This window comes from Eubalaena glacialis, chromosome 9 (assembly GCF_028564815.1).
Source record: "Eubalaena glacialis isolate mEubGla1 chromosome 9, mEubGla1.1.hap2.+ XY, whole genome shotgun sequence".
Classification (NCBI taxonomy): Eukaryota; Metazoa; Chordata; class Mammalia; order Artiodactyla; family Balaenidae; genus Eubalaena; species Eubalaena glacialis.
Genome location: NC_083724.1, coordinates 34,471,379 through 34,496,686, shown reverse-complemented (window position 1 = coordinate 34,496,686; position 25,308 = coordinate 34,471,379). Strand labels below are relative to the sequence as shown.

Here is a 25,308-nt window from a genome sequence, read left to right as displayed (position 1 = left end):
CTGTTTGTTCAACCTGATGATTACATTCAGTTGACATTTCCAGACTTCTTCCCTATCCAGGACATGCCACTGGGGCATCCTTAAAGGTTTCTGTGACCCTCTTAAAGTTGGAGGGAGGAGTCAGACCTGAGGGGAACAGACACAGTATGGTCTCATCAGGAGGTAAGTGACTGTGGTTTTTTAACTTTGATATAGTTTATTGGTGATTTTTTTGTGTGTAGACAGTAGAGGGGATCAAGATCAGACTGTTTATTCAATTTGACATTGGGGCCAACACAAGCCCCTATATATTTTTAAATATGTACCACTTGTAAATCCCTATCTTTTCTATCTCATAAAACTGTTCTTCATCCAGGGGAAAGGGGGGTGGAGGACCCTGGCAATGTGGCTGTTTACCTCACTTCTGTGGGTAGAGTCCTTGGAGTGGGACACCAGTGTAGCTTAGCTCTGAAAGGTGACCTCATTCTCACTGTCTTTGCAAGCACCGTGTTGAAGTCATTGCTACCACACTATATCCCAGACCATTCATCACTGTTCCCAGGTGAAGCTGGCACTGATCTCCCTCAGGCAAAACAATGACAGCAGGAAGAAACACTCTAACAATTGTCGGAGAAAAAGTAATAGTTGTTCTTAAAGCAGGTCTCCAATTATTCAGGGCAGAAGAATTTCTTCCACTGTAAAGCAGACACTGAAAACTGATTGATTACTCATTCTCTGAGGTCAAGTTTATCATGAGAGGCTAAAAGTTTCTGAGAAAATAACTTTATATAGAGAGTCCCAATTACTGACACGTTGTGTTCCACGTATTTTTGAAAGGCAGTTATTGGAACTTGAAACATTTTCATACAGAAACTATGTTATAAATAGTGGTTAGGTTCCCAGGCTAGCCCACATAAGCTTGCTACCCCACAGTATGACTAAACTATATGGGTCTGTCATTCCAGCAGAACCAAGCCGAGTCCTGCTTTCTAGGAGAGGTGAGGCTCATGGACAGAAGAGAGGAGAAGGAGGAAACATCTCCTTCCACATCTCCAATTGCCACCCCCCAGAGTGGCAAAACTGGCAGAGTCTCTCTCTGGCATCCCTTGTGGGATGCTGGAACCACAATCTCATTTGGAAGGTACACTAGGGGACAGTCTAGTGGTTCTTTGACTCCAGTTTGTAGGTCACCCAGGGAGCTTGTTAAAAATGCAGACGCCACGGCCCTACATTTTGTTTATTGTGTCTGTGGGATAACTTGGGCATCTGTATTTTAAAAAATCCTTTAAGATTTCAAAATACATAAATTGGTTACCACTGATTAAGTCCCTCTTACAATCTGATTCTTGGATTTTCTCAATAGCAACTTCCAGGTATTTGTTGAGCCTTTCTGAGACTCCTCCAGTGTTGGGAAGGTCACTATGTCTTCAGGGAGAGTCTTCCACTTAAGGGATGCCTGACGTCTATGAGACTAGTCTTACGGATACAGAGTTTACACCTATTTCCCTGTAACTTGCTATGTCTTCCTGTGGAGCCACAGTGAACATGTCTGCTCCTTTATCCACAACAGCACCTCATATTGCTGAAGTCAGTGACATGCTTACCCTGTCCCCAATATGCTATTCTTCACCTTTTAAGCAAAACAGTCTCAGTTCAGACTTCTACTCTGACTATGATGAAATAGGTTATGTCAAACAAAAGCTCCCATGAAGACCATTAAGGAAAGCAGCATAAAATATAAAAATAGCTATCCAAAGGTATCAGAAAGCAACCAGGACATCTAGGACTTGAGGAACCAAGATTCTGGAGAGAAGAGAAGTGTTTTGAGAAGAGTCCAACATTCTTTGCTGCTTCCTCTGGAAGCATTTGCTGATTGCTAAGTGGGAAGGCTAGTTGTAGGAATAGAAAATACTGGATCAGAGTTTTCAGCAGTCCCTCAGAGATGGGAAGACAAAAAACTATAGTTCAGGGTTATCAGGGTAGCAAGGCCTATAGGCCAAGGTCTCAGAGGAAGAGGAACTACAGAATACCAGTATGCAGACTGACATTTGCACTTGAAATATTTGGTGATAACTAAGCTGCATAAAGCAAGAGGCTGAGAAGCCAAGCAAAAAGTGGTGGCTAAGGGGTTAAGAAAGTAAGCAGATGTGTTTGGAGTTTCATGGCATTAGGAAGACAAAAATTGGAATCCAGGGCCAATTCAGTAAACACCCCAGGATTTTAGAATGCTGAAGGACAGATAGGAGTAAGGGCAAACCAAAATAGACCAGGCCTTGTGAAAACTAAAACCAAGCTTGGAATCATCTCAATTCTTTATTGGATAAAGTGATCTGCCCCTATTCTAACTGCTTGCTTGAAGAGAAATAAATCTTCTCTGGAGAAAGATAATGCCATCTGCAGCTTCTTTAATTTTTCATAACCAATTTAATGAATTAAACTTACTAGGTATGCCAGGTGATAGGATCAAATTTAAAAAAAAAAGAAAGAAAAAAAGGAGGAAAGAAGGAAGAAAGAAAGAAAGGAAGGAAAGAAGAAAAATAGGCAATAGAAGCAGGCCCACAGGTGATCCATATCTTGAAGTTATTAGACATGGACTTTAACATAGCAGGTTTATATGTTCAAGAAAACAGATAAAAGATATAGAATATCACCAGAAAACTGGAAGCAATGAAAGAAAAAAAGAATAAAATGAAAATCCTAAAAAAATTTAAAAATACAACAACAAATGAAACTAAGCTCAATAGATGGATGAAGCAGCATATAAGACACAGCAGAAAGTAGGTTAGTGAACTGGAAGAAAGGTTAGTAGTAAATAGTCACACTGAGGCACAGGGAGGAAAAAAGGATAGAAAATAGGAAATGAACATAAGAGATGTATGGAATGTGTTGAAAAGGTATAGCACATGTATAACTGGTGTCCTAAAATGTGAGGAAAGAGAGGATAGGTAGAAGCAATATTTAAGAGATATTTTCCTAGAATTTCCCCAAATACATATCAATCCACTGATTCATGAAGTTCCATAAAGCTTAAACTCCAATCAAGATAAACCCAAAGAAAACTTCACTTCAGCACAGCTTAGTAAAACTGCTGAAGACTCAAGCAAAGACAAAATCTTAAAAGCAGTTAGAGAGAAAAAAAAAAAAAAGGATGCATTATCTTCAAAATAGCAACAATAAGTCTGATGGCTGATTTAACAGAAACAATGGACACCAGAAGACAATGAAATGACATCTGAAAGTGCTAAAAGAAAATAACAAACCATCTAGAATTCTACACCTAGTTAATATATCTCTCAATCTTAAAGATGAAAGAAAATTTTAGACAATCAGAAACTGAAAGAATATGTCTCCAGCAAACCCGCAGTAAAAGAAAGACCAAGAGGAGTTCTTCAGGCAGAAAGAAAATGATCATAAACAGAACAGAAATGAAGGGAGGAATGAAAAGTAATGGGAAGTGTAAATATGTGAGTAGATCTAAAATGGAACATGACATCAGGTTCAAGGACACCCAAGAAAATCTCATAGAAGAAGAGGGACTTAACACTACCACCCATCAGGTCTTATAAAACTTCAATTATTAAGGCAGTGTGGTGTTGGTTAAAGGGTAGGCAAATAGAACAATTGAAGAGAACAGAAAGTCCAGAAACAGATCCACACTATATACACTCATTTAATTTATGATAAAGATGATACTATAGCATGGGGGGGGGGTAAGGAGGATTTTCAATAAATGGTTCTGAATCAATTGGTTATCCATATGGAAAAAAATTAATCTTGATCTTACCTTAGACCTTACATAAAATCAATTTCATGTGAATTCTATATCTAAAAGTGAAAGGTAAAACAAACTTCTAAAAGACAAGATAGAAAAATATCTTCATGAGCTTGGGTGGGCAAAGATGCTTAAACAGGACACAAATGATATAAGTAATACATATAACTGTCTAAGAATTCATATCCGGAATACAAAAAGAACTTCTACAAATCAATGAGAAACAGGCAGAGAATCCAAGTGGAAAAATGGGCAAAAGACTTGAATAGGCAGTTTATAAAAGAGGATATCAAAATGGTCAATAACGATATGAAAAGATCGACAACTTCATTAGTCATCAAGGAAATGTAAATTAAAACAAAAATGAGATACCACTACTTACCCACTATATTGGCTAAAATTAAAAAGCTAACAATGCCAAATGTTGGTGAGCATGAGAGTTGGTGAACTCTCAATCACTGCTGGTGGGTATGTAAATTGGTATAACCACTTTGGAAATCTGTTTGGTGGTGTCTACTAAAGCTGAACATATGTATTCCCTATGACTCAGAAATTCCACCCCAAGCATGCACCCAATAGTAATGTGCACATATATTCACTGAAATACATCAAATACCTATAAATAAATTAAATAAAATACATGCAAGAGTTCCACACAAAAAATTACAAAACATTTCTGAGAGAAATTGAATGGATGGGAAGACCCTATATTACAAAGACGTCAGTTTTTCCTAAATCAGTCTATAGATTCAGTAAAATCCCAACAACAAACCAGAGCAGATTTGTGTGTATAAACTGACTCACTACTCCTTTCTCCTGCCCACAAGGCTGCTGCGCTGATGGAGGAAGAGAACTACAATTTGTTGAGCATCTATTGTGTGCTCGGCACTTGGCAAGATATTTTCCTCTGTATTACCTCATTTAATCCTTCTAAATCTGTAAAAGAGATATTATTACTCCAGTATAATGAGAAACAATTTCAGAAAGGCCAAATGACTAGCCCAATGTCACTGCATCACTATTGATTAGGTTCAGTTGTATATAACAGAAAAAAAATTATCACTGACTTAAATGAGATAGTCTATTTCTTTCTCATGTAAAAGATGTTCTTGGGTAGGTGGTGCAGGGTTGCTATGGCAACTCCACAGTGTAACCAGGGACCCAGGCTCTTATCTTTATGCTCTGCTATCTTAGAATAAAGTTTCCTTCTCAAGGTCACCTCTTGATCCAAAATAGTTGCTATAACTCCAGCCATCCCATCCATATTCCAGCCAACACAAAGGAGAAGGAAAAAGAAAGGCACACTCTCCCCTTAAAGGAGATTTTAGAAGTCTTGTATAATACTTCTACCTAAATCTCATTGGCTAGACTTAGAATCCTGGCTGTATCTAGCTACATGGGAGGCTGGGAAATGTACATTTTCAGATGGATGGCAACATACCCAGTTAAAAACAAGAGTTATGTTACTGAGGGGGAAGAGGGGCTATGGATGTTGCATGGACAACTATCTGTCTTCCAGAGTCACTCAGTTGGGAAATGGTGGGGCCAAGATTCATATCTAACCAGTGCCAAAAGGCCACCATACCCTTCCTCCCGAGCCCATATTCCTTTGCCACACTGCCTGTCTCCCACGGATGTGGATACTTAGGGAAGCAGAAGGGAACAGGAGCTTTGCGGGGAAGGTGAGGGCAGAGGCAGCAGCATTGTAAAGCTTGACTACCTGGGGAGCACCTCTACTTTTCCATGGCACTTTCTCTTCCTCCTCTCTAGAGCCCAGAGCTTCCCTAAAAGCCCCAGGTTCTTTGTTATGGCGCTCCGATGGCAGTGACAATGAGATGGGTGCAGCTTTTCCCAGGTCATTGCTCTAAGCTGAGGACTCACTAGATTTCTGTTTCCTCTTGTTCTGCTGTGTTGGATAAACAGTTGTGGGTGGTCACAGAAGCTTCTTGCCAGAAAACATTACAAAACTCTTCCAAAGAATGAACCTGTGCCTTTGATGGAGGGTTGGGGCCCACTTCTGAGATTCCCGCTGATTCCACGGTTCTGTGAACTTTTCCATCTGGTGCCTTGGCCCAAATCTGTGTGTCTCAGCAGGGGAATGGTAACAGGGAAGAATGTCCTTATTAGAGAGGCTGAGCCATCACTGGAATTTTACACCAGAACTGTAAATGCTCACAGTGGAAACAAACCCAGTGGGACGCTGAAAAGTGAAAGCTGACACTGGAAATCACCAATGTCAACAGAGTCACTTTGGGGAAATACAGTGGTGATGGGGAACTTTAACAAGGAGAAAGAGTCTTTAGGGCCAAAGCAAGTATTCAGAGGCTGTTTACGTGAGGTTCTGAAAGACTGAGCTCTGAATGTACTCAGAGAAGCCCAAAGGTCTGCACTTGTCCCATCACTGGAAATTCCAACAGGAAGGGACTGATGAACGTGCTCGGGAGGGAGACCATGACCTTGTTATTCCTTCTACCAGAAATCTCCTGGGTGCCAATGAGCAAGCTGGGGACAGCTTGGCACCAGAGACAGGCATATGGAAGAGGCAACCACGGAGAATGCATTTCAAGAGGGGCCACTGTTCCACCTGATTCTGTGACTTTATCAGGAGTTACCTTTATCCTGGGGGTTCCAGGGTTTAACATTATAACCATATCACACAGCTTGCTGTAATAACTCAATACCATACTTACAGAGAATTTTGCTGTGAAAGGACGCCAGGAGTTACATGGTCCAAATCTCTCATTTTCAGTTGAGGAAACTGAGGCCCAGGGATGGTGAGTGTCTAGCTGAGGTGGCAGATTAATTGGTGACAATGCCAGGATTTGTACTAGATCTCCTGATTACCAGACCCATACTGTCCTGTTCCGCCACTTACTAACAGGCCCGCTAAGAAATCACAGAAAGGGCTGATTTGGATGTGCTCTGCTCCTAAGCATGTCACAAGTCTAGAGGGAGAGCATGGTAGAGGGGAAGGGGCAGTGAGTGGGGACTTAGCAGTCCTGGCTTCCACTCCTGGATCTGTCCCTGACCTGCTGGGTGACCGTATCAGTTTCCTGGGGTGGCCATAACAAATTTCCATAAACTGGGTGGTTTAAAACAACAGAAATTTATTTGCTCCCAGTTCTGGAGGCCAGAAGACCAAAACTAAGGTGCTGGCAGGGTTGGTTCCCTCTGTAAGCTGCAAGGGGAATCTGTTCTGTGCCTTTCTTCTAGCTTCTGGTGGCTGCCAGCAATCCTTGGTGTGCCTTGTCTTGTAGACGCATCACTCCAATCTCTGCCTCCATCTTCACATGATCTTCTCCAAGTGGCAAAACTCCCTCTGCCTTTTTCTTATAAGGACACTTGTCATTGGATTTAGGGTTTACCCAGGTAGTCCAGGATAATCTCATCTCAAGATTCTTAAATTAATTACATCCACAAAGACCCTTTTTCCAAATAAGGTCACATTCACAGGCTCTAAATGTTAGGACCTGGACATATCTTTTTAGGAGCCACTTTTCAACCCACTACAAGGATCCTGGGTATGCCCTGCCACTTTCTGCTCCTCAGCTTTCCTATGTGTAAATAGTGAAGATGGCAAGAGTCCACTGACTTGCTTCTATACGTGTTTGCTTGTCTTCATGGATACTGATGGACCCCAGAATACAGGCATCGACCCAGCAGCCTATGCCATGCGGATCACGGTCCCCAGCAGTCACATACACCGCAAAATCAAATTCAAGAACTATTTCATGACTTTCTAGAACTTCCTTTAGCCATATATTCTTGAAGATTGGTTGAGGAAGTTGGCTTGTGGTCAGACCACAAATACGAATGCCTTATCAACTCTGGGCCCTACACCCTGGGGAGAGAGCATTCAACAAGAGCAAGTGCAGAGCATGGGCTGAGCATGGGAAGGGGCTTGACGAACACAACCTGTGCAGGGCAAGGACCAGGGGGAGATGAGTGAGGCCTTCCCTTCAGGGGCAAAATGGAAGGAGCCTAAACCCTCAGTAATCAAGATTAAAAAATCAAAACTAACGCAAAAAAAAAAAAGAATCCACGATGAGCAAAATTTTAAATAAAGACAAGATGTGTTCTTGTAATTATGTGACTCAAATCAGTTCACCCTAATCTTGGTTTGTGGATCTTGTCTTTATTTAAAATTTTGAAATTTTGTTCATCATGGATTTTTCCATTGAGGTCTTTGGCACACCCTTAAATTTTGCCCTTAGTCCTGGCCCTGGAACTGTTAAGTTATAACTGTAGGGATGGGCCCTATAGGGACAAGGGATGGGGACCAGTGGGGAAAATTAGGGGACAAGTAGTGATTCCTGTGCTACTGGAAGGATCTGAGAGTCTGATGAGAGAGGCTGGTCTACGTGACCTCTACGAGAGCCCTAAACCCTCTGAGTCCAAGAGGCAAAGAGTCTTCAGATTTCCCCGTGTAACTTCAATTATCTTTTGACCTCGAGATAATGTAAGAAATGCTGCCTCTTGTCTCAAAGACTGTGGGACAGGGACTACGTCGCCTGGAATTTCAGAAGCTGCCCCAAGCTGGTAGTCTGCCTGGCTCTGCTCTGATGGCACTGCTCCAGCCTGGGAGGCCCAGGAGTGGGTGGCCCACACTGTGAGATGAAATGAACAGCCCCAGGAATAGCCCCAAGGTGTCCATTCATGGGGACAGTGATATGGGGGTGAGGTCAGCCTCCTCACCAGGCCCAAATTTAAAAATTTAAAATTAAAAAGGAAAGTCAGTGACTTGGGAGATGTTATCAAGTCAAAACATTTACTCTGAAAAAACACTGCAAAAAATGATCTTCCCAAAATGCATTCCTGTGCACTTGCTCACATCTGTGCATGGCTCGCCCACCCTGGGGAACATTCACGCTCCTTGGAATGACATTTGAGGCCCTTGGGGCGTCTCATGGCCCTTACCCCCACTTAGCTTCACAGATCTCATGTGTAATCATTTACATCTTTGGTCTTCCTTAAGTCTCTCATTTTAATTATTATACTGTCTGCCTGTATGGAATTTTAGTTTTTGTATTTTCCTCAAATTTTATACTATTTTTAAAGTATAGGGTATCCCTGGACCCAAGTATCTTCTAATAAACTGTAAACTTCAACACCTTTAAAAATAACACCTACTGAAATAAAAATGAGTTGTTTCTTCTCATTATTCAGCACCTCCAAAAACTTCATATTGTCATTGATTTTGGTATGAAGATATTTCTTTCAACATTTTCTACCCAAAGTGTTTTTCCAGGATCTCTCAGGTGCCACATGATCTATAGAGCTGCTTATAAAATGTGTCCTAATGATTTGCCCTTTTTGGACAAATCAATAAGTCATTCTTGTAGTGTTGGCTCTGACTGAGATTAAATAATGGATAAAAATAATATATATGTTTTTTACTTTACTATGAAGTTGATTCTTTAAATGAAATTGAAGGTTGGTAGAGAATTTAAAAATGTGAGATCAGAGGAGACAGAAAAGAATCATGTGCCCTGCTGTACTGAACTTTGGCTGGTGGTTAGAATTGAGAGATGGATGTTGCCATCTTCACCGGGGCTGTCACCACCTGATTCTTGATAATGCTTTCACTGATAGAGAATAGTGTACTTTGGAAATACTTTTACATGCACCATGCTACCTGTTCTTTCACAGCCCTATGAGATAAGCAGGCCAGGGGTTAGTCATCCCTAGTGGGAACATCCCTAGTGGAGGCCTGAGGACTTAAGCACCCAGCCAAGGTTGTCCTCCTAGTTATGACAGCACAAGATGCCAGGTGCCATGCCAGCCACGTTGCACAATCTGCCATTCAGTCCTCCTTTTGACCCCGGAGGAGGATATTTTCACCACCACTCTACAGATGAAGAAACAGCGGCTCAGAGAACTCAAGCTCAAGGTCACACAGCTGGTAAGTGGCAAAACTGGGGTTTGGATCAATCTTTCTGGTCTTTAGTACATGTTTCCCCAAGTCTACTTGTGGGGTCATTCGTCTCCTCCAGGCTGACAGGAGCATCAGTAAGACTGAGAAATGACATTCCAGGTCAGAGGGGCACAGGAAGAAATGGTGGCCTCGTCTGAAAGTCAATGCCTGCAGTTGGTGCTATACTAGTCACGACTCCACCCCTTACGCATACGCTATGTTATGTGCTTACAAAGCACCCTTACCTCATTTGATTCCCACAATTCCCTAGAAGGCCATGCAGTAGAGAGCTGGATATCCTCATTTAACAGATAAGCGAGGCTCAGAGAGGTCACATGCTTTGCTCAAAATCACACAGCAAAGGCCAGAACAAGATCTAGGTGCTTTTTGCCAACATCATTGGACAGCATGATTAAGGGAGATGGGTTTGGGGGCTGAAATGAGCTGGCCAAGGCACCGACCTTTCCTGAGATGGTCTTGATCTGCTTGGAGCTCAGGGGCTCGAAGTCCACGCCGATGTAGCCCTCCATGGCAGCAAGCAGATTCTTCCGGAGACAACGGGATGAGTTGGCTTCTGTGTGCACCTGCTCCCACCAGGAAGGCTCATACCAGCCCGGGATGATCCACTGGTATTTGCTACCGTACATATTCTCCTCATATGCCTGCAACAGATGGGTTGACCATGAAGGCACCAAGAGACAAACATTTGTTCAAAGCTTTGTACCCTGTGGGAAAGGTGGAGGGGACTCAGGGTTCCTCGTACCAGAGGATTTGTTAATTTTTCTATTACTTGCTTGGTCTCCTCCTCATTATCTCTCAAGGGATCCAAGGTAGTTTATAGGAAACATGTATATTAAAATAATAAAACACTGAATAAAATAAAAACATAAGTGCCTGGGAAAATATAGATTATAATATGCTTATTGGAGGTAAAGGGAACAGAACATAGACAAGTCCACCAAAGGTTCCAACACTACAGATATAAGCTACATATTTCACCATGAACTTCCTGGCAGTCCAAGAGAAAAGGGCAACAATATGAATTGCATAGCTCTTATTTTCAGTAAGGAGAAAACATACCAGTTCTTCAGGGACACAAAATGTTTTCTAGGCTTTAATCCCTAAACAAAATGCCTCATATGGAGGTCACTGTCAAATTAGCTAGCATGGTATCAACACCATCCCTACAACAAACAGATTTCATAAGGTTATTTTTGTATAGATCTTTACTAAAAGCTGAGATCATAACCTTAAAATATAACGCAGGGTGGAGCAATTTTGCAAAGGGCCAAGAAAATTTAATGTAAGCATGCAACTTATATAAGATGCCACTTGGCAAACTGAACATCTCTCTAAATCTTTACCCAAAGCATGGTGTACATAAATCCAGATCCTAAAAAAAAAGTCCCTTATATTTATATACTTTACACGCATCTTATTTGTCATTCATGTTCACCCTTTGAGATGGTCTAGGCAGAGTTTATTATCCTCATTTTAGAGATGAGGAAACTGGAAACCAGAGAGGGAAAGTCACTTTTCCAAGGTCACACAGTCTGAACCTAGGTCTGCCTACTCTTACGCTGCAAAGCCACACTGCCTGCCTCCCATTTAAACAAAAAGTTGTCAGACTGTTCTAATATACCCCCATTTGACTTTAATTCTTACTGTGATGATTTTTTATCTGGAAAAGCATGCTTTTTGATAGCTTAGATGCACCCAGAAAATCCCAATTTGTAGGAATGTCACATTCCATCAAAGTTGGGTCCAGAATGGAGTAGAGCTCACATTCCTATCAGTAATCAAAACACTCAGAAGTTATTACAGAGAGCAGTGGTGTACGTAAATGCTCTCTGTGAGCTGTGATGAACTGTATACATTAAAAAATGTGAACCTTAAATGATCCAGCAATTTGTTCCTAGGGAGCCACCTATGTTAGGAGGACATGTTGGGAAACAATTCATGTCACACCCCTTTATGTTCCTTGGCTTAGAACAGAGACAGCATAGAGGCCAGGAGGGTGTGGAGAGAGAAGCCTGCAAGATTGCTCTGGACGCCAGGGAGATTTTGGCTGCCCTCCACTTAGGCTCTAGCATGCTAATCGATGGTCTGCCCAGAAAGGGTGGGCCAGAGCCCTTTATATTTGTGTATATTAGAGAATAGTTACTGTTGAGTTTAAGAGTTGGAGGTGTGTTCCCTTCATTCCTACATCTGAGGAGGCAACTCTTCTAAAATTCTCTCAACACCTGAAAAAGCCCAGCCTGCAGTGTGGAGCATCTCATTGGGGTAAGTGTGAATTAGAATATTTGTTCCTTAGCTTAAGCTCAGATTCCATCTCTATGGCCTCTGTCCATTGATTCAGTGAAGCCTCCAGAGATTAAACTGAAATTGTTTCATAAGAGAGCCCTTCAACTATCTCAAGGTAACGATCACATCGCCTCTTCTCTAGACTCCTCTAATGATATGGGACTTTCACCTCCCTCATTCTAGACACTGTATTTCTCATCATGCAGCCTCAGATCATAGTCATTTTTTCCAGCAACTACATTGTAATGTTGCCCCAATCAAAACTGTTGTAGAAAAAACACAGAGAGCCCTAATATTACAATTATATAACAAAACCCCAGTTCAACAAAAGAAGGCAGTTTTCTGGGCTTCCCTCTAATAAATGGGGTTTAGCCCACAGAAACTTCTTTTTTTTTTTAAGAAAAGATAATCCCAGACCCTGGCTGGGGGCTAGACCTTTGAACAAAAGGGTCATCCCAATGACCCCAGGTCATTTAATCAATGGCAGAACCTGTGAGACTTCACAACTCTCATCTTTCACTGGCAGGGAGGAACTCACATATATTGAGCCCCTATTATGTGCTAGGCCATTTATATACATTATCTTATTTTATTCTCACAACAACCCTATGAGATATGTGCTATTATCTCTATCTTATAGATGAAGACATTGAGGCTCAGAGATTGAGGAATTTGCCCAAACACATTCAGCTAAGTCAAGGGGACAAGATTCAAAGTCTGTTTTTTTAAGTTTCCCTCTTTTCTTAGCAAAACAAACAAAGTAAAACTTTCTGGAAGCTTCCTCAGTCTTAAAAGGTTGAGACAAGATAGCCCCAATTATTAAGAATGTATGGTAAGTAAGCGTCAACAGATACAGAGTGAGGACATGAGGAGGTCTTCTGATCAGATGCAAAGGCAGATTTGCATTATTCTCTGAGACCAAAGACTGTGTGATAATTTAGAGGCAGCATGGAGCAGGAAGTCAGGAGCCTCCCAGGGACCTGCTGTGATAGCTGTCTGACCTGCCATTGTTCTGTTAGGTGTTCCTTGTGAGTGAATTTTCCAGAAAACAGAAGCTCAGTCCATTTGAATGACAACACATTTTGTTTAGAATATTAGTCAATTTTGATGAAGATAAAATTTTTTCTACTGATCTTTTGAAAAAAAAAGAAAAAAGACTATAGTCAAGTAGCACTAGATTCTCTGCCACATACCAGCTGGGTAACTCTGGCACACAACTCCTTGGACCTTGCTTTTCTCATCTATAGCCTGTGGAAAGCAAAGCCCATCTCACTGGGTTGGTGTAGGAATTAAATGAGGTAATATATGAACAAAAAAACAACCTAATCAAAAAATGGGCAGAAGATCTAAATAGACATTTCTGCAAAGAAGACATACAGATGGCCAATAGACACATGAAAAGATGCTCAACATCGCTAATTATTAGAGAAATGAAAATCAAAACTACAGTGAGATATCACCTCACACTGGTTAGAACGGCCATCATTAAAAAGTCTAGAAATAATAAATGCTGGAGAGGGTGTGGAGAAAATGGAACCCTCCTACACTGTTGGTGGGAATGTAAATTGGTGCAGCCACTATGGAAAACAGTATGGAGGTTCCTTAAGAAACTAAAAATAGAGTTGCCGTATGATCCTGCAATCCCACTCCTGGGTATATATCTGGAGAAAAATCTAATTCGAAAAGATACATGCATCCCTATGTTCACAGCAGCACTATTTACAATAGCCAAGACATGGAAGCAACCTAAATGTCCATCGACAGATGAATGGATAAAGAAGATGTGATACATATATACAGTGGAATACTGCTCAGCCATAAAAAAGAATGAAATAATGCCATTTGCAGCAACATGGATGGACCTAGAGATTATCATACTAAGTGAAATAAGTCAGACAAAGACAAATACTATGATATCATTTATATGTGGAATCTGAAACATGATACAAATGAACTTATTTACAAAACAGAAACAGACTCACAGACATAGAAAATAAACTTACGGTTACCAAAGGGGAAAGGGGGGGAGGGATAAATTAGGAGTTTGGGATTAGCAGATATCAATTACTATATATAAAATAGATAAACAACAAGATCCTACTGTATAGCACAGGGAACTATATTCAATATTCTGTAATAAACCACAATGGAAAAGAATATGAAAAAGAGTATATATCTGAATCACTTTGCTGTACACCAGAAAGTAACCCAACATTGTAAATCAACTATACTTCAATAAAAAAGAAATAATAAATGAGGTAATATGTGTACCATGCCTGGCCAACACTATGTGCGGGAACATTTTGGCTGCTCCTTCTCATGCCATTCTCTTTTCCATAACTCATGGCTTTATTCTGAAAATTAGCCACTCCTATGGGCCATGCACAGTGATACTTTTGGGCATGGCCCAAACATCAAATGGCCCAGACTGGCCCAAACACCAAATGGCTCCAGACTACTGTTCTTGGAGTTTCTGATCTACTTTTGATGGCTTTGTCTCCTTTCTAGCTGTCAGGTCTAGGCTGTCACTTTCACTGTCATTAAATCCCTCTCCTCACTCTGAATCTGCTGCTTTTAAACTGCTATGGAAAGCAGGGAGTGTTAAACATATGTGAAAAAAGTACACAGCACAGGCTTTGAGTGAGGGTCTAAAAGGCTCTCCTACAAGGGAGGTAGACTGGGCTTAAATATAGCATACAGCGTCTAAAGCAACTGCAGAGAGGCCTCTGGGCCTCCATTCTGGTATTCCCACGTTCAGAAGGGCTGAGATTGTTGGACACGTGAGCTTTAAGAAGCTGCTGGTATCTTTGTCTGTCTCCTTTGCCAAATAGGGAGTTCCTGGAGGGTGGTGTCTGCTCTTTCCAGGATCCCCAGTGCTTAGCACAGTGCCTGGTGTACAGAGGGCACCCAATAAATGGTTGTAGAGTGACTGACTGAACACATTTTCAGTTTACTTGGTCACCTTGGTTTTCATTGTTTTTGTCTCTAGTAGGAATGTGGTCTCAGGACCTGTGGCCACCAAATGGGCCCTACCAGGTGATGATGGGCAGTCTTGAGCTCATGTTCTTCGGTCCCATGAAAGACTCTATTCTCATTAGCTGCAGACAGGTAGCCATGATGTAATTTAAAAATCCAATTTCCTCTTTTTATTGTTTCCTTTTGCCTCCTCACTTCCTCAGGCAAGAAGAATATTTCCCTTTTATAGGCATTTCATAACCATAATAGTAATAAATCCTCACATCAGTAAAGCAGTTAACAGTTGGGATGACAGTCACCCTTCGGTGGCCTTGTTTAAGCCTCTCGATAATCCTATGAGGCAAATAAGACAGGGGTCGTCGCTTCCATTTTAGAGGTGAGGCAGCCGGGGGCTGGAGCTGTAAAGTGGTCTCCTTGAGGTCACACAGCTGGCAGAACTAAAACCAGAACCCAGGTCAGAGTGCTTGAGAATTTAGAATAGACCACCAAGGAGGAAGGAGAAGACAAAAGCGACAGGCCATGCTCGTCCTTTGCTGGAACCGAAATGAACATTTTGCCACAGGGCTATAAATAGTCCCTGCATTTGCTGGAGACTACTCTCCCCTTGGGTGGCAGGTCCGATCTCAAGAACATACAGCAACACGCTGCAAAGTTTGCACTGCAGCATTTGGATGGCAAAGACGCGGTTGTCTCCATCCCATTGTGCTCTGACCCTGACATGGGTGGAGAGGTTCTCTCCCTGGGTCTCTGCTCCGAGCAGCCCCTCCCTCCGTCACACGCCAGAGTTTTGATTCAGTGTGAGGACACTGAGAAGACTCTCCTCAGGACCTTCCTGGTCTGCCAGAAGAACTCCTTCCTAACCTAAGGTTAAGACTGACAGTCCTGACAGGCAGATCCCTCTGAGGGTCTGACACACGGAATAAACCCCCAACCAAAAACTTCTAAGAAACCACTCAGTGAATAAAGCAGCCAGCAAAGACTCTAAGAAAAAGTCCATCTGAAGATACCCAAAGTCCAAGAGGAAGAAGAAAGTGGGATGAGGAGGTGGGATGATGTCCCGTGCCGTGTGGAAGGCAAGCAGCCTGGGGCTTTGGGTCAAGAGGAAGACAGCCACGCCGTCTGTTCTGAAATGGAAACCACGCTGCTGGAAATGCCACTCAGAAAATAACCACAGTGCACAGCATGGAGGGAAATCACAGCCATGCCTCGGCTTAGGGTTTGGCTCAAATCAGAACAGGAGGGGACTTCCCTGGTGGTCCAGTGGGTAAGTCTCTGTGTTCCCAATTCAGGAGGCCCAGGTTCGATCACTGGTCGGGGAACTAGATCCCGCATGCATGCCGCACCTAAGAAGTCCACATGCCACAACTAAGAGCCTGCATGCTGCAACTAAAAGAAGATCCCTCCTGCTGCAACTAAAAGATCCTGCGTGCTGCAACTAAGACCCAGTGAAGCCAAGATAAATAAATAAATAAATAAATAAATAAATAAATAAATAAATACTAAAAACAAACAAAAAAAACAGGAGGTCTGTCTGCATTTTGTGCAAACAGGAGATGGCCAGTGCTCAGTGTGGCAACTTCACAGATCATTTTTATTAATTTACTTTTCCTCAATTGATCGACAATCACCCACCATGTGCCAGCTGTTTGCAAGGCCTTGGGGATATGTAGGGATAAAACCCAGCTTCTTCTCTAAAAAGTTATGTCTTCTAATTGGAGCATTATTTTCCTTTTTTAAATGGGCCATTTCTGGACCTTAGATGGTAACATGCAAAGTGTTATGAGCTTTGAAATAAAATGTATTAAATCAATTTGCTCCATTTTTTTCAATTTTTCTCATGTTCCTCCTTAGATTTTCATATGGAAATACTCCTTAATTACCCTTAACTGAGACATAGGATGCTTAACACAATCTAGGAAAGTCCATCAGTTAGTAAATTCGTCAGCCCAATGGTGGTCCATTCCGTCCTCAGAGACCTTACATAAACAAATAAAAAAAGGTTGCTGACATTTGCTGAGGGCTCACTGTACGTCAGGCACTATGCAAGGTGTTTTTGCTCATTTAAGCTCCACAACAATCTTATGAGACAGGTGTTATTATTATCCCCACTTTACAGATGAGAAAACTGAGGTTCAGAAAGTGTCAACAAGCCCAAATCCAGTTACTAAGCTGCAGACCAGTAGTTCAAGCCCAAGCAGACTGACTCCTGAGCGCTAAGCTTCACTCAGCGTCCCCTGAAATGTCAGCCTATAGCTTCTCCTTCCTCCCTGCTATTCTGAAAGGTGATCAGGCAGTTCCCACTTTGCTCCTGAGCCTTCATGAGGAAATATCCCTGGGTGACTATGGTTTTCGGTCGCTGTTCTCTCCTTACTCCTGGCCTCTTTTCAGTTTCTGCATCTCTCCTGAAATGGGGCACCAGGAGCTGAGCAGGATACCCCAGGTGGGGTCTCTCCAGCAGAGAGCAGAGGGACGACCCACCCTAGTTGTGGACGTGCAGCCTGAGGCCACCTCGGCTCCCTGGAAGCTGTGCTCACACTGGTTACTCACGGTAACCTTGAGGTCAACTGAGACTCCAAAGTCTCTTTTGTTCTAAACGCACAGTACTCCTCAGCTATGCCTCTATCATCTTGGACATAGGCAGCCCAATTTGTTCTAATATAACCTTATATTAGGACTATTAGATTTAGTCTTCCTGGATTTAATCAAACATTCCAGCTTGTTAAGGTTCTTTGCACCCTGGCTATCTTCCAACATATTTCACAACTTCTAAAATTCCTATAAGCCTATTTTTATAATCTCATCCAAGTTACTGAAAAAAGGTCAAAGAAAACAGAGGCCTGTGGCCCATCACTAGAGACCGCACCTAGAATAACCTCAGTCTAAGAGGAGGAGCTTATTGGGTAGACAATTCATGTAACTAGGCTCTCATTCTGTTGATTTCTCTCCTGACCCTGAGGTGGAGGAGGGTGAGCCAGGGCATCAAAATGGAAAGACATAGTCCCTGTGTTAGAACTGTTACATATGTTCAGGTTAGAATATCATGTGGAGAAAAGAGGATTTGATTGGGAATCAGGTGAATGGGGATGGAGCCCTGGTTCTGCCATAAAACGTCCCTTGGACAAGCTTCTCCACCTCTCTGGGCTTCTAGTTCCTCATCTGTAAAGCAAGGGTAACAATAGTAGCTTCACATGGTTATTGAAAAGATTACGTGAGACAAGGTTTAAGAATGTACTTTGTCACCTATCACACACCAGACAATTAAAAGGATTCAGTGGTAGATACTGAACAGTTGACGGTCTGTGCTAAACCTGAGACTCTGAGCCCTGCTTACAGGGCAGGAAGGGGTCTGAGGCCTCCTGGTCTCGCCCTGGAATCTGGTGTCTCCCTCTGTGTGGTGCACACAGCACTGCTCCATTAAGCAAGGCTGGGTGGAGGAGACTTAAAACTAGCTGGCAGCGCTGAGGCAATGGTAAGACAGTGGGTTTGGTAAACTGAGGTTCCTGGTTCCTCCTACAACTGCACTGTTCTGAGTCCTGGGGTTTTAGCTCCCCAGAAAGACGAAAGAGCAGTGAGAATAACACTTCTGCTTCCAACACCCCAGACTCCGGTCCACTCAAGGACTAGGCAGTGACACTGAGTGCAAGAAAACGCTTTGTGAACCTCCCCAAAGACATCCATGACACAACCAAAGTGTTACTTACACAACAGAACACTTTTGCTGCCATATTCTGGTCAAACTGGCCAAGGATGATCCGCACGTCGTTGCCCTGTGGACAGAAGGACAGGGATGTGAAGGTGAGCGTGTGATCGGCATAGCCCAGAGGGCTTGAGGCAGCGATCATTCACATGCCCCAGGCTCCCCAGCAAGAGCTCTGCCTGAGGGGGTGGGCAGGGCAAAACCTCACCCCCTAGCCCAGCCCAGCCTGGATCTCCGGCTCTCTCTGGGCCCAGCTTTCCCTCAGCTACTGCTGTTGGCCCTGCCTGGTCTCGTGGGTAAACCCTGGGGCAAGTCTGCACGGGCTGGAGGCTAAAGGCTCTGAGGGGCCTCATTGTCTCCCCTGCTCTCCTCCAACAAGGGCAGGCAAACGCTCCGGGGCACTGAGACAGCGTCTACTCTCCGTCCTCACTCTACACATAGGGAAACTGAGGCCAGAGGAGAGAAAGGAACTTCTAAGGTCTCCAGGGGAGTTGGCAGCAGAAACAAGTTCCCAGCCAACACCCCCTCCCCCTCTAGTATTCTAGACTTTTCCACCTTTCTGGAGTCCACAGAGCTTCCCAATTAAGAAGTTTCAGAGTCTCTTTGAGTTCTCAGCTTTGTTCAAATCTCAGCTCCACTTGGGTGGCCTCAAGCGGCTCCTTTTCCCATCTTAGCCTCAATTTCCTCATCTGCAAAATGCAGATAATGGCAGTACTTAGAGGGCTGCTGAGAGGACTAAATGAGATAATCCTCATAGAGTGCTTAACATAGATCCTGACACAGAGTAAACACCCAGCTAGAATTAGTGTTTTATAACCTTCTCCCAACCTATTCTTCTCCCTTTATTTCAAAGGAAAATCTATATTCAAAAGCTCTATAAATGGTTATTAATTATTTTAATATCTCAATATGGTTAATAGGTATATATTGTACCATGGGTCCTATGACTCATTTATTCATTCAACAAACATTTACTGAGTGTCTGCCTGAGGCTCTCTCCTGGGTCAGGGTAAGGGGTTCTTGGTTGCTTTCTAGGGGAAGGGACCCTGCCCTGCCCCCATAGAGAACAGGCAGAAGGCGGATGTACAGGTAGCCCCCAGGAGACCAGCCAGGCCCTGGCCCACACGCTTGCTCCCCAACCCCGTCCTGCCCTCCGCACTGACACTCAGCCCTGCAGGTGGTGCTACCTTCCTGCCATTTATCCCGTCCTTTCCAGCAAGCCTCAAGGCTCTTTGATGCATAAAGAAGAGAAACATCCCTTTAAAGATCAGTTTTTAGCATCTTTCAAAATTGGAAAGTGCTGACTGGGAGGCCATTTTACTCATCATGTACTTTAGCAAAATAAAAAAGACTTGGATTCTAAAATCACCCTTCGTTTGCAAGCAAGAATGGAAAGAAAAAAAATTTTCCTCTGAAAGGACTTTAAAAGATTAACAGAGCAGTTGAAGGAAGGCAAGCTTTTGTCATCACCGTGGCTGCAATGCTATAGAAAGTTCTAAGCTGCTTCTGTTCTGTGGCCATACTCCCGGGCACACTCCAGGGTCTTTCTGCTTGTTTGTTGAATTTTTTATAGCATTTCTTGCTGCTAACAGTATTCACCTACCCATATCCATATCCATATCCATACCCATCCATCCAGCAAACATTTATGGAGCATCTACTCTGTGCCAAGCCCTGTGTTGCTAAACATGGTATAGTAGAAACAGCTTATTGGATTTTGGAGTCAGAGAGACCTTGGTTCACATCCCAGCTCCAGCACTGACCAGCTACATGACCCTGGGTCTTAATGCCCTGGAGCCTCAATTTCCTCATCTCTGAAATGGGGATAATATTCCCTGCCTGACCCGGTGGTTGTAGGATTCATGATAATGAAGCCCACCCACTGGCTTCCATGGTGCTCTCTCCTGGCTCCCTCCTGCCTCCTGGTCATTCCTGCTCAGACTCTGAATCAGCTCCTCATCTTTCTGCCCATCCCTAATGCTGGTGTTCTGTACAGTTCTGCCCTCATCACTCTCCCTGGGCAATCTCATTCATGACCCCAGCCACAACTCCCCTCTGAGCACTGTGGACTCCCAAGTCTCTCTCCCCAGCCCAGACTTTTCTCCAGTTGCCCCCTGGACACCTCCACTTGGATTCTCCCAGGCACCTCCACTTGGATTCTCTCAACATGCCCCAAGTTGAACTCATCATCATTCCCAACATGCCTACTTCCTCCTCTTGTATTGTCCATCTCTAGAATGGTGTTGTCAACCTCCTACTCCCTAAGATCAGAAACTTGGGAGCCATTCTAGATTCACTCCTCTCCTCATCTTAGCCATAACCATGGCCTGTTGGTTCCGTCTGCTCACTAGCTTCCTGAATTGCCCCCATGTCTCCAGCCCCATTGCCCTGGGTTTAGCCACCATCACTCCCTACGTGGTGAACCACTACAGCCTCACAGCTGGATCCCTGCCTTTAGTCCTGCTCCATCCACCCAGTCTCCAGAAAGCACACAAGGGGATCATTCCAAGATTCAAATCTGATTACGTAAAATCTTTCCATGGCTCCTGGAGCTTTACAGATCAAACTCTGAGCTCCTTAGAACATTCCAAATTCTTTACCAACTCACTCCTGCTCATTTCTCTAATCACATTTTTTGCTACTCCTCCACAGCAGGGAGAATGAACTACCTGCAGTTCTCTTAAATGGTCTGCCATTCACTCCTTCATTCATTCACTCATTCATTCATTCACTTTCTCATTCTGTCCCCTTTCTTTCTTTCTACAAGTTCATTCATCCAGAATGCCATTCCCTCCCACCCTACACGCTCTGCCTGGAGAGCTGCTACTCCCCCTTCCTGCCTTAGCTCAGGCACTCCTACTCTGAGAAACCATCTCTGTGCCATTAGGCTTGGTGGTCATTTGCTCCTCTGTGGGCCCAGAGCACTCTGTGCTTCCCTCTATCACGGCCTGAGTCTACTTGTTTGTTGTCCCCATTGGACTGAGGATAACTTGATTCATCTCTGGGTCTCCAGCTCCCAGAACAAGGCATGACACATATATCAATAAATAGGTATTAAATGTGTGATTAAGTGAATGAATGCTGTGTGAAGCACAAGCACAATGCCTGGCCCACATTGGTTATTCAATATCTGCTGGTTATTATCATCAACTGCACTAATATCCTGCTAGCCTAGGGCCTAGGTACTGGTTGGGTTCACCATGTTCATTTCTTGAATGGACCGAGGGACCCGCATCTTCATGGTTGACCACGTGACCACCTGCTAACAGATAAATAAACAGCTCTGCCACTTGTGGACCATTTAGTGTCTCTGTTGCCATGACAACCAAGTTGCATTGACTGCTTGGTTCTATGCTCCCAAACTGTTAGGACTGGATGGGGCCCAAGGGATCGCTGATCTAGTTAACCCCTTCCCAGAGAGGCAAAAGGCTTCCAAATCCAGCACAGCACCCCAAAACCAGCAATCTTGCCTTGGTGTCCCCTGACCATCAGAGGGTCCTGGAGAAAGAGCCTATCCAGGGCCAGGTTGTACCTGATGCAGGAAGCTATTCACACCCACTCTGACTCTAGACAGTGAGTAAGAGGGGCAAGATGCTGCAAAGCCTGGGAGAAAAGAGGACGAGCCAGCACTCAGTGCAGGTGGAGCCTGGATCCCAGGGTAGGGAGAGGATAATGGGAAGTATGACTGGACTGGGATCCTTAGGCGGCCCTTGAGAGCAGCATAAAGAGCTTAAGGTGCTTCTCAAAATGGGATATGTGTACTCCCAGGGCAGAGGAGTTCTCCTGAGAGTATGAAAAGTGCGGATATACCTGGTTCTTCTTTCTGGAGTAGCAATTTATTGGAAGATTCAGGGGTGAAGGGAAAGATTTTGGATTGGGGGAATCTTTTTTTTTTTTTTTTTTTTAACTTTTCTCATCTTACATTCAGTACTCTAATTTCTATTTATTTATTAATTATTTTTGGCTGTGTTGGGTCTTCGTTTCTGTGCGAGGGCTTTCTCTAGTTGCGGCGAGCGGGGGCCACTCTTCATCGCGGTGCGCGGGCCTCTCACTGTCGCGGCCACTCCTGTTGCGGAGCACAAGCTCCAGACGTGCAGGCTCAGTAGTTGTGGCTCACGGGCCCAGCCGCTCTGCAGCATGTGCGATCCTCCCAGACCAGGGCTCGAACCCGTGTGCCCTGCATTGGCAGGCAGACTCTCAACCACTGCGCCACCAGGGAAGCCCCTGGATCGGGGGAATCGTAAAAGTTTTTAACACACCCACACTCTCACAAAAGTTCCAGAATCACACTTTTCAATGTTGCGTAACTTGTATGTTTTCCTTAAAATCCAGAGAGAGGAAAGAAATTTTGTGTTGGCAGTGGACCCTGCTTCTGCAAGCCCGCCCACCTACCTACCAGGGGTATCAGTGCACTCTCCTCTATGGCTGAAAGGGCTTGGGGCAGTTGAAGGAGTGCCAGGGGTAGGGGAGGACAGCCATGACCATCTCTGAGGATGACAGTACAGAATGGTGCTGTGATGTTAGAGACCCTGGGAAGTGGCAGAGGGCAGGGTCTCAAAAATCCCTGCCATGGACTCCTGGCTCTGCAGGGGGCCGCCTGGAGTGAAAGTAGATGTCCCGAGATCAGACAAATGACAGCTTCTTCTAGAGGGCTAGATCTAAGGTAATGGATGGTAGCAGAGACCTATGTTCACACCCTCAACAGGCCACACCCACGGGGGGCAAAGATTGAAGGGAACAGCCATGGGGTGGGAGGCCCGGTGAGGGGTGCTCAGTCCAAACCCTGGGTGGATTTCCCTTCCTCTTTCCTGGCCCCTCCCATCTGTTGTCTAGGACCTCTTTGTCTCTGGGGCCCTTAAAGGGAGCTAAAATCTCACATACAAAAAATGACACTTAAGAAGGATGACTCAATACAAAGCACTAGTGTATAACCCCCACTTTACAGGGGATCCTAGCAGAGTCAAAATAAATGACAGCTCCCGAGCTCTTTCTAGCCATTGCCCTAGGAGGTAGGTGCTATAATTATGCCCACTCTGGATAGTTTCATGAGCAAACTGAGGCCCAAAGACTTAAGCAACTTTCCTAGGCACAGCAGATGCTGTTGGTCCTGCTGGATCCCCTCCTCGGGGCTAGTGCACCCAACCCAGCTGCAGCGATGGTAGGCTGCCACCAGCTCCCTCCCTTCTCTGGAGAACTTCCCTCAGCCAAGGGGAGCTTCCTGGCCCTAGAAGGCCATATTGTGCCCCACATCCCATAGCAGCCAGTGACTGACTCACATGGGTAGAAAACTCCAGCCCCCTTGCTGAAAGGTGGGACCAGCTCTGTGGTGCAGACTGTGCTCCAGAGACCCGGTGAGGCCAGGCTAAACCCATCTCCAGCCAAAAGGCATTCTGGCCTAGCTCCCCTCTTGCCTTATCCTGCTTCTCTCCCCTTCTCCTGAGCCCACTCTCAATAAATCTCTTTCACAAGAATCCCAGGCTCTGTTTCTAGGGAGTTCAACCTAAGACACCAGGTCACAGGGATAAGAAGTGGTGACTTTGGCCTCGACCCAATGTGGGTCTGGCCCCAGAGCCCAAGCATTTGACCACTCACTCCTATATATTACCTCCCACGCTGAGAAGGCCAACCCCACCAGGCCTGGGCTGCTGGGGCTCAGTACCCAGTCTGCAGCAATGACTCATGGAGAAAAGTCCTATGGATTTTGAAGTCAAAGGACCTGAGCAGCAAATGTAACCCTGAGACATTAAAATAGCTGATGTGCATTTAAAAGAGCAGGAAAGCAGAAGGCAACCCATCTTGCTTCCCTGTGACAGCAGTGTGGGGTCCTGCTAGAAGATCAAGGTTGACGCTGACACTGACCTCCTGCCATTTCTGCATCTGTCTCAGCCTACGTTTTTTTTTTTTTTTTTTTTTTTTTTTAATTAATTTATTTATTTTTGGCTGTGTTGGGTCTTAGTTTCTGTGCGAGGGCTTTCTCCAGTTGCGGCGAGCGGGGGCCATTCTTCATCGCGGTGCGCGGGCCTCTCACTGCTGCGGCCTCTCCCGTTGCGGAGCACAGGCTCCAGACGCGCAGGCTCAGTAGTTGTGGCTCACGGGCTTAGTTGCTTCGCGGCATGTGGGATCTTCCCAGACCAGGGCTCGAATCCGTGTCCCCTGCATTGGCAGGCAGATTCTTAACCACTGCGCCACCAGGGAAGCCCCTCAGCCTACGTTTAATAGCTTCCTGGTTTCCTACAGACGCACACTACCCCACTACCCCACTGAGCTGCTGAAAATCAAATGAAACCATGTTCAACGTTGTAGAAAGGGGTAAGGTGCAATGAGCCCGAAGGTGGCTGAGCTATTAGAGGCCAGCCATGATGCAGGCTGGGAGGTGCCCCTGACCTGGAGCAATGGGCACTGGTGAAGTGGTGAGAAGCCCAGGCCTGCTCCTACTCCCCCACTTTGGTCGTGAGACCTGGGGTAAGCCTGAGAGGGTTAGCATAGATGTTTTCCAAAGTCCCTCTTGGCTCTGACAGACTGATTCCACACCCAGAATGACTATTCTCTTTTATTTAGCTAAAATTAGTCTTTCTTAGACTTTGTTTTTCTTCTCCAGAAGTGTCCCTAAAAGCAGAGAAGCAGGAGACATATACTCTTAAGGACGGGAGTGAAAAAAGGTATAGC

The 25,308-nt window shown here is 44.4% G+C and overlaps 1 protein-coding gene across 1 annotated transcript in view; it reads right to left on the bottom strand.

Moving 5' to 3' along the window:
- The window catches only part of GABBR2 (gamma-aminobutyric acid type B receptor subunit 2), a 360,010-nt gene that overhangs the window by 145,629 nt on the left and 189,073 nt on the right, over positions 1 to 25,308 (bottom strand). The window contains exons 5-6 of the mRNA XM_061201103.1: positions 18,647 to 18,712; positions 10,127 to 10,327 (exon numbers count right to left, since the gene is read on the bottom strand). Of these exons, the coding sequence (XP_061057086.1) occupies positions 10,127 to 10,327; positions 18,647 to 18,712 (267 nt within the window). The remainder of the gene's footprint in view (positions 1 to 10,126; positions 10,328 to 18,646; positions 18,713 to 25,308) is intronic.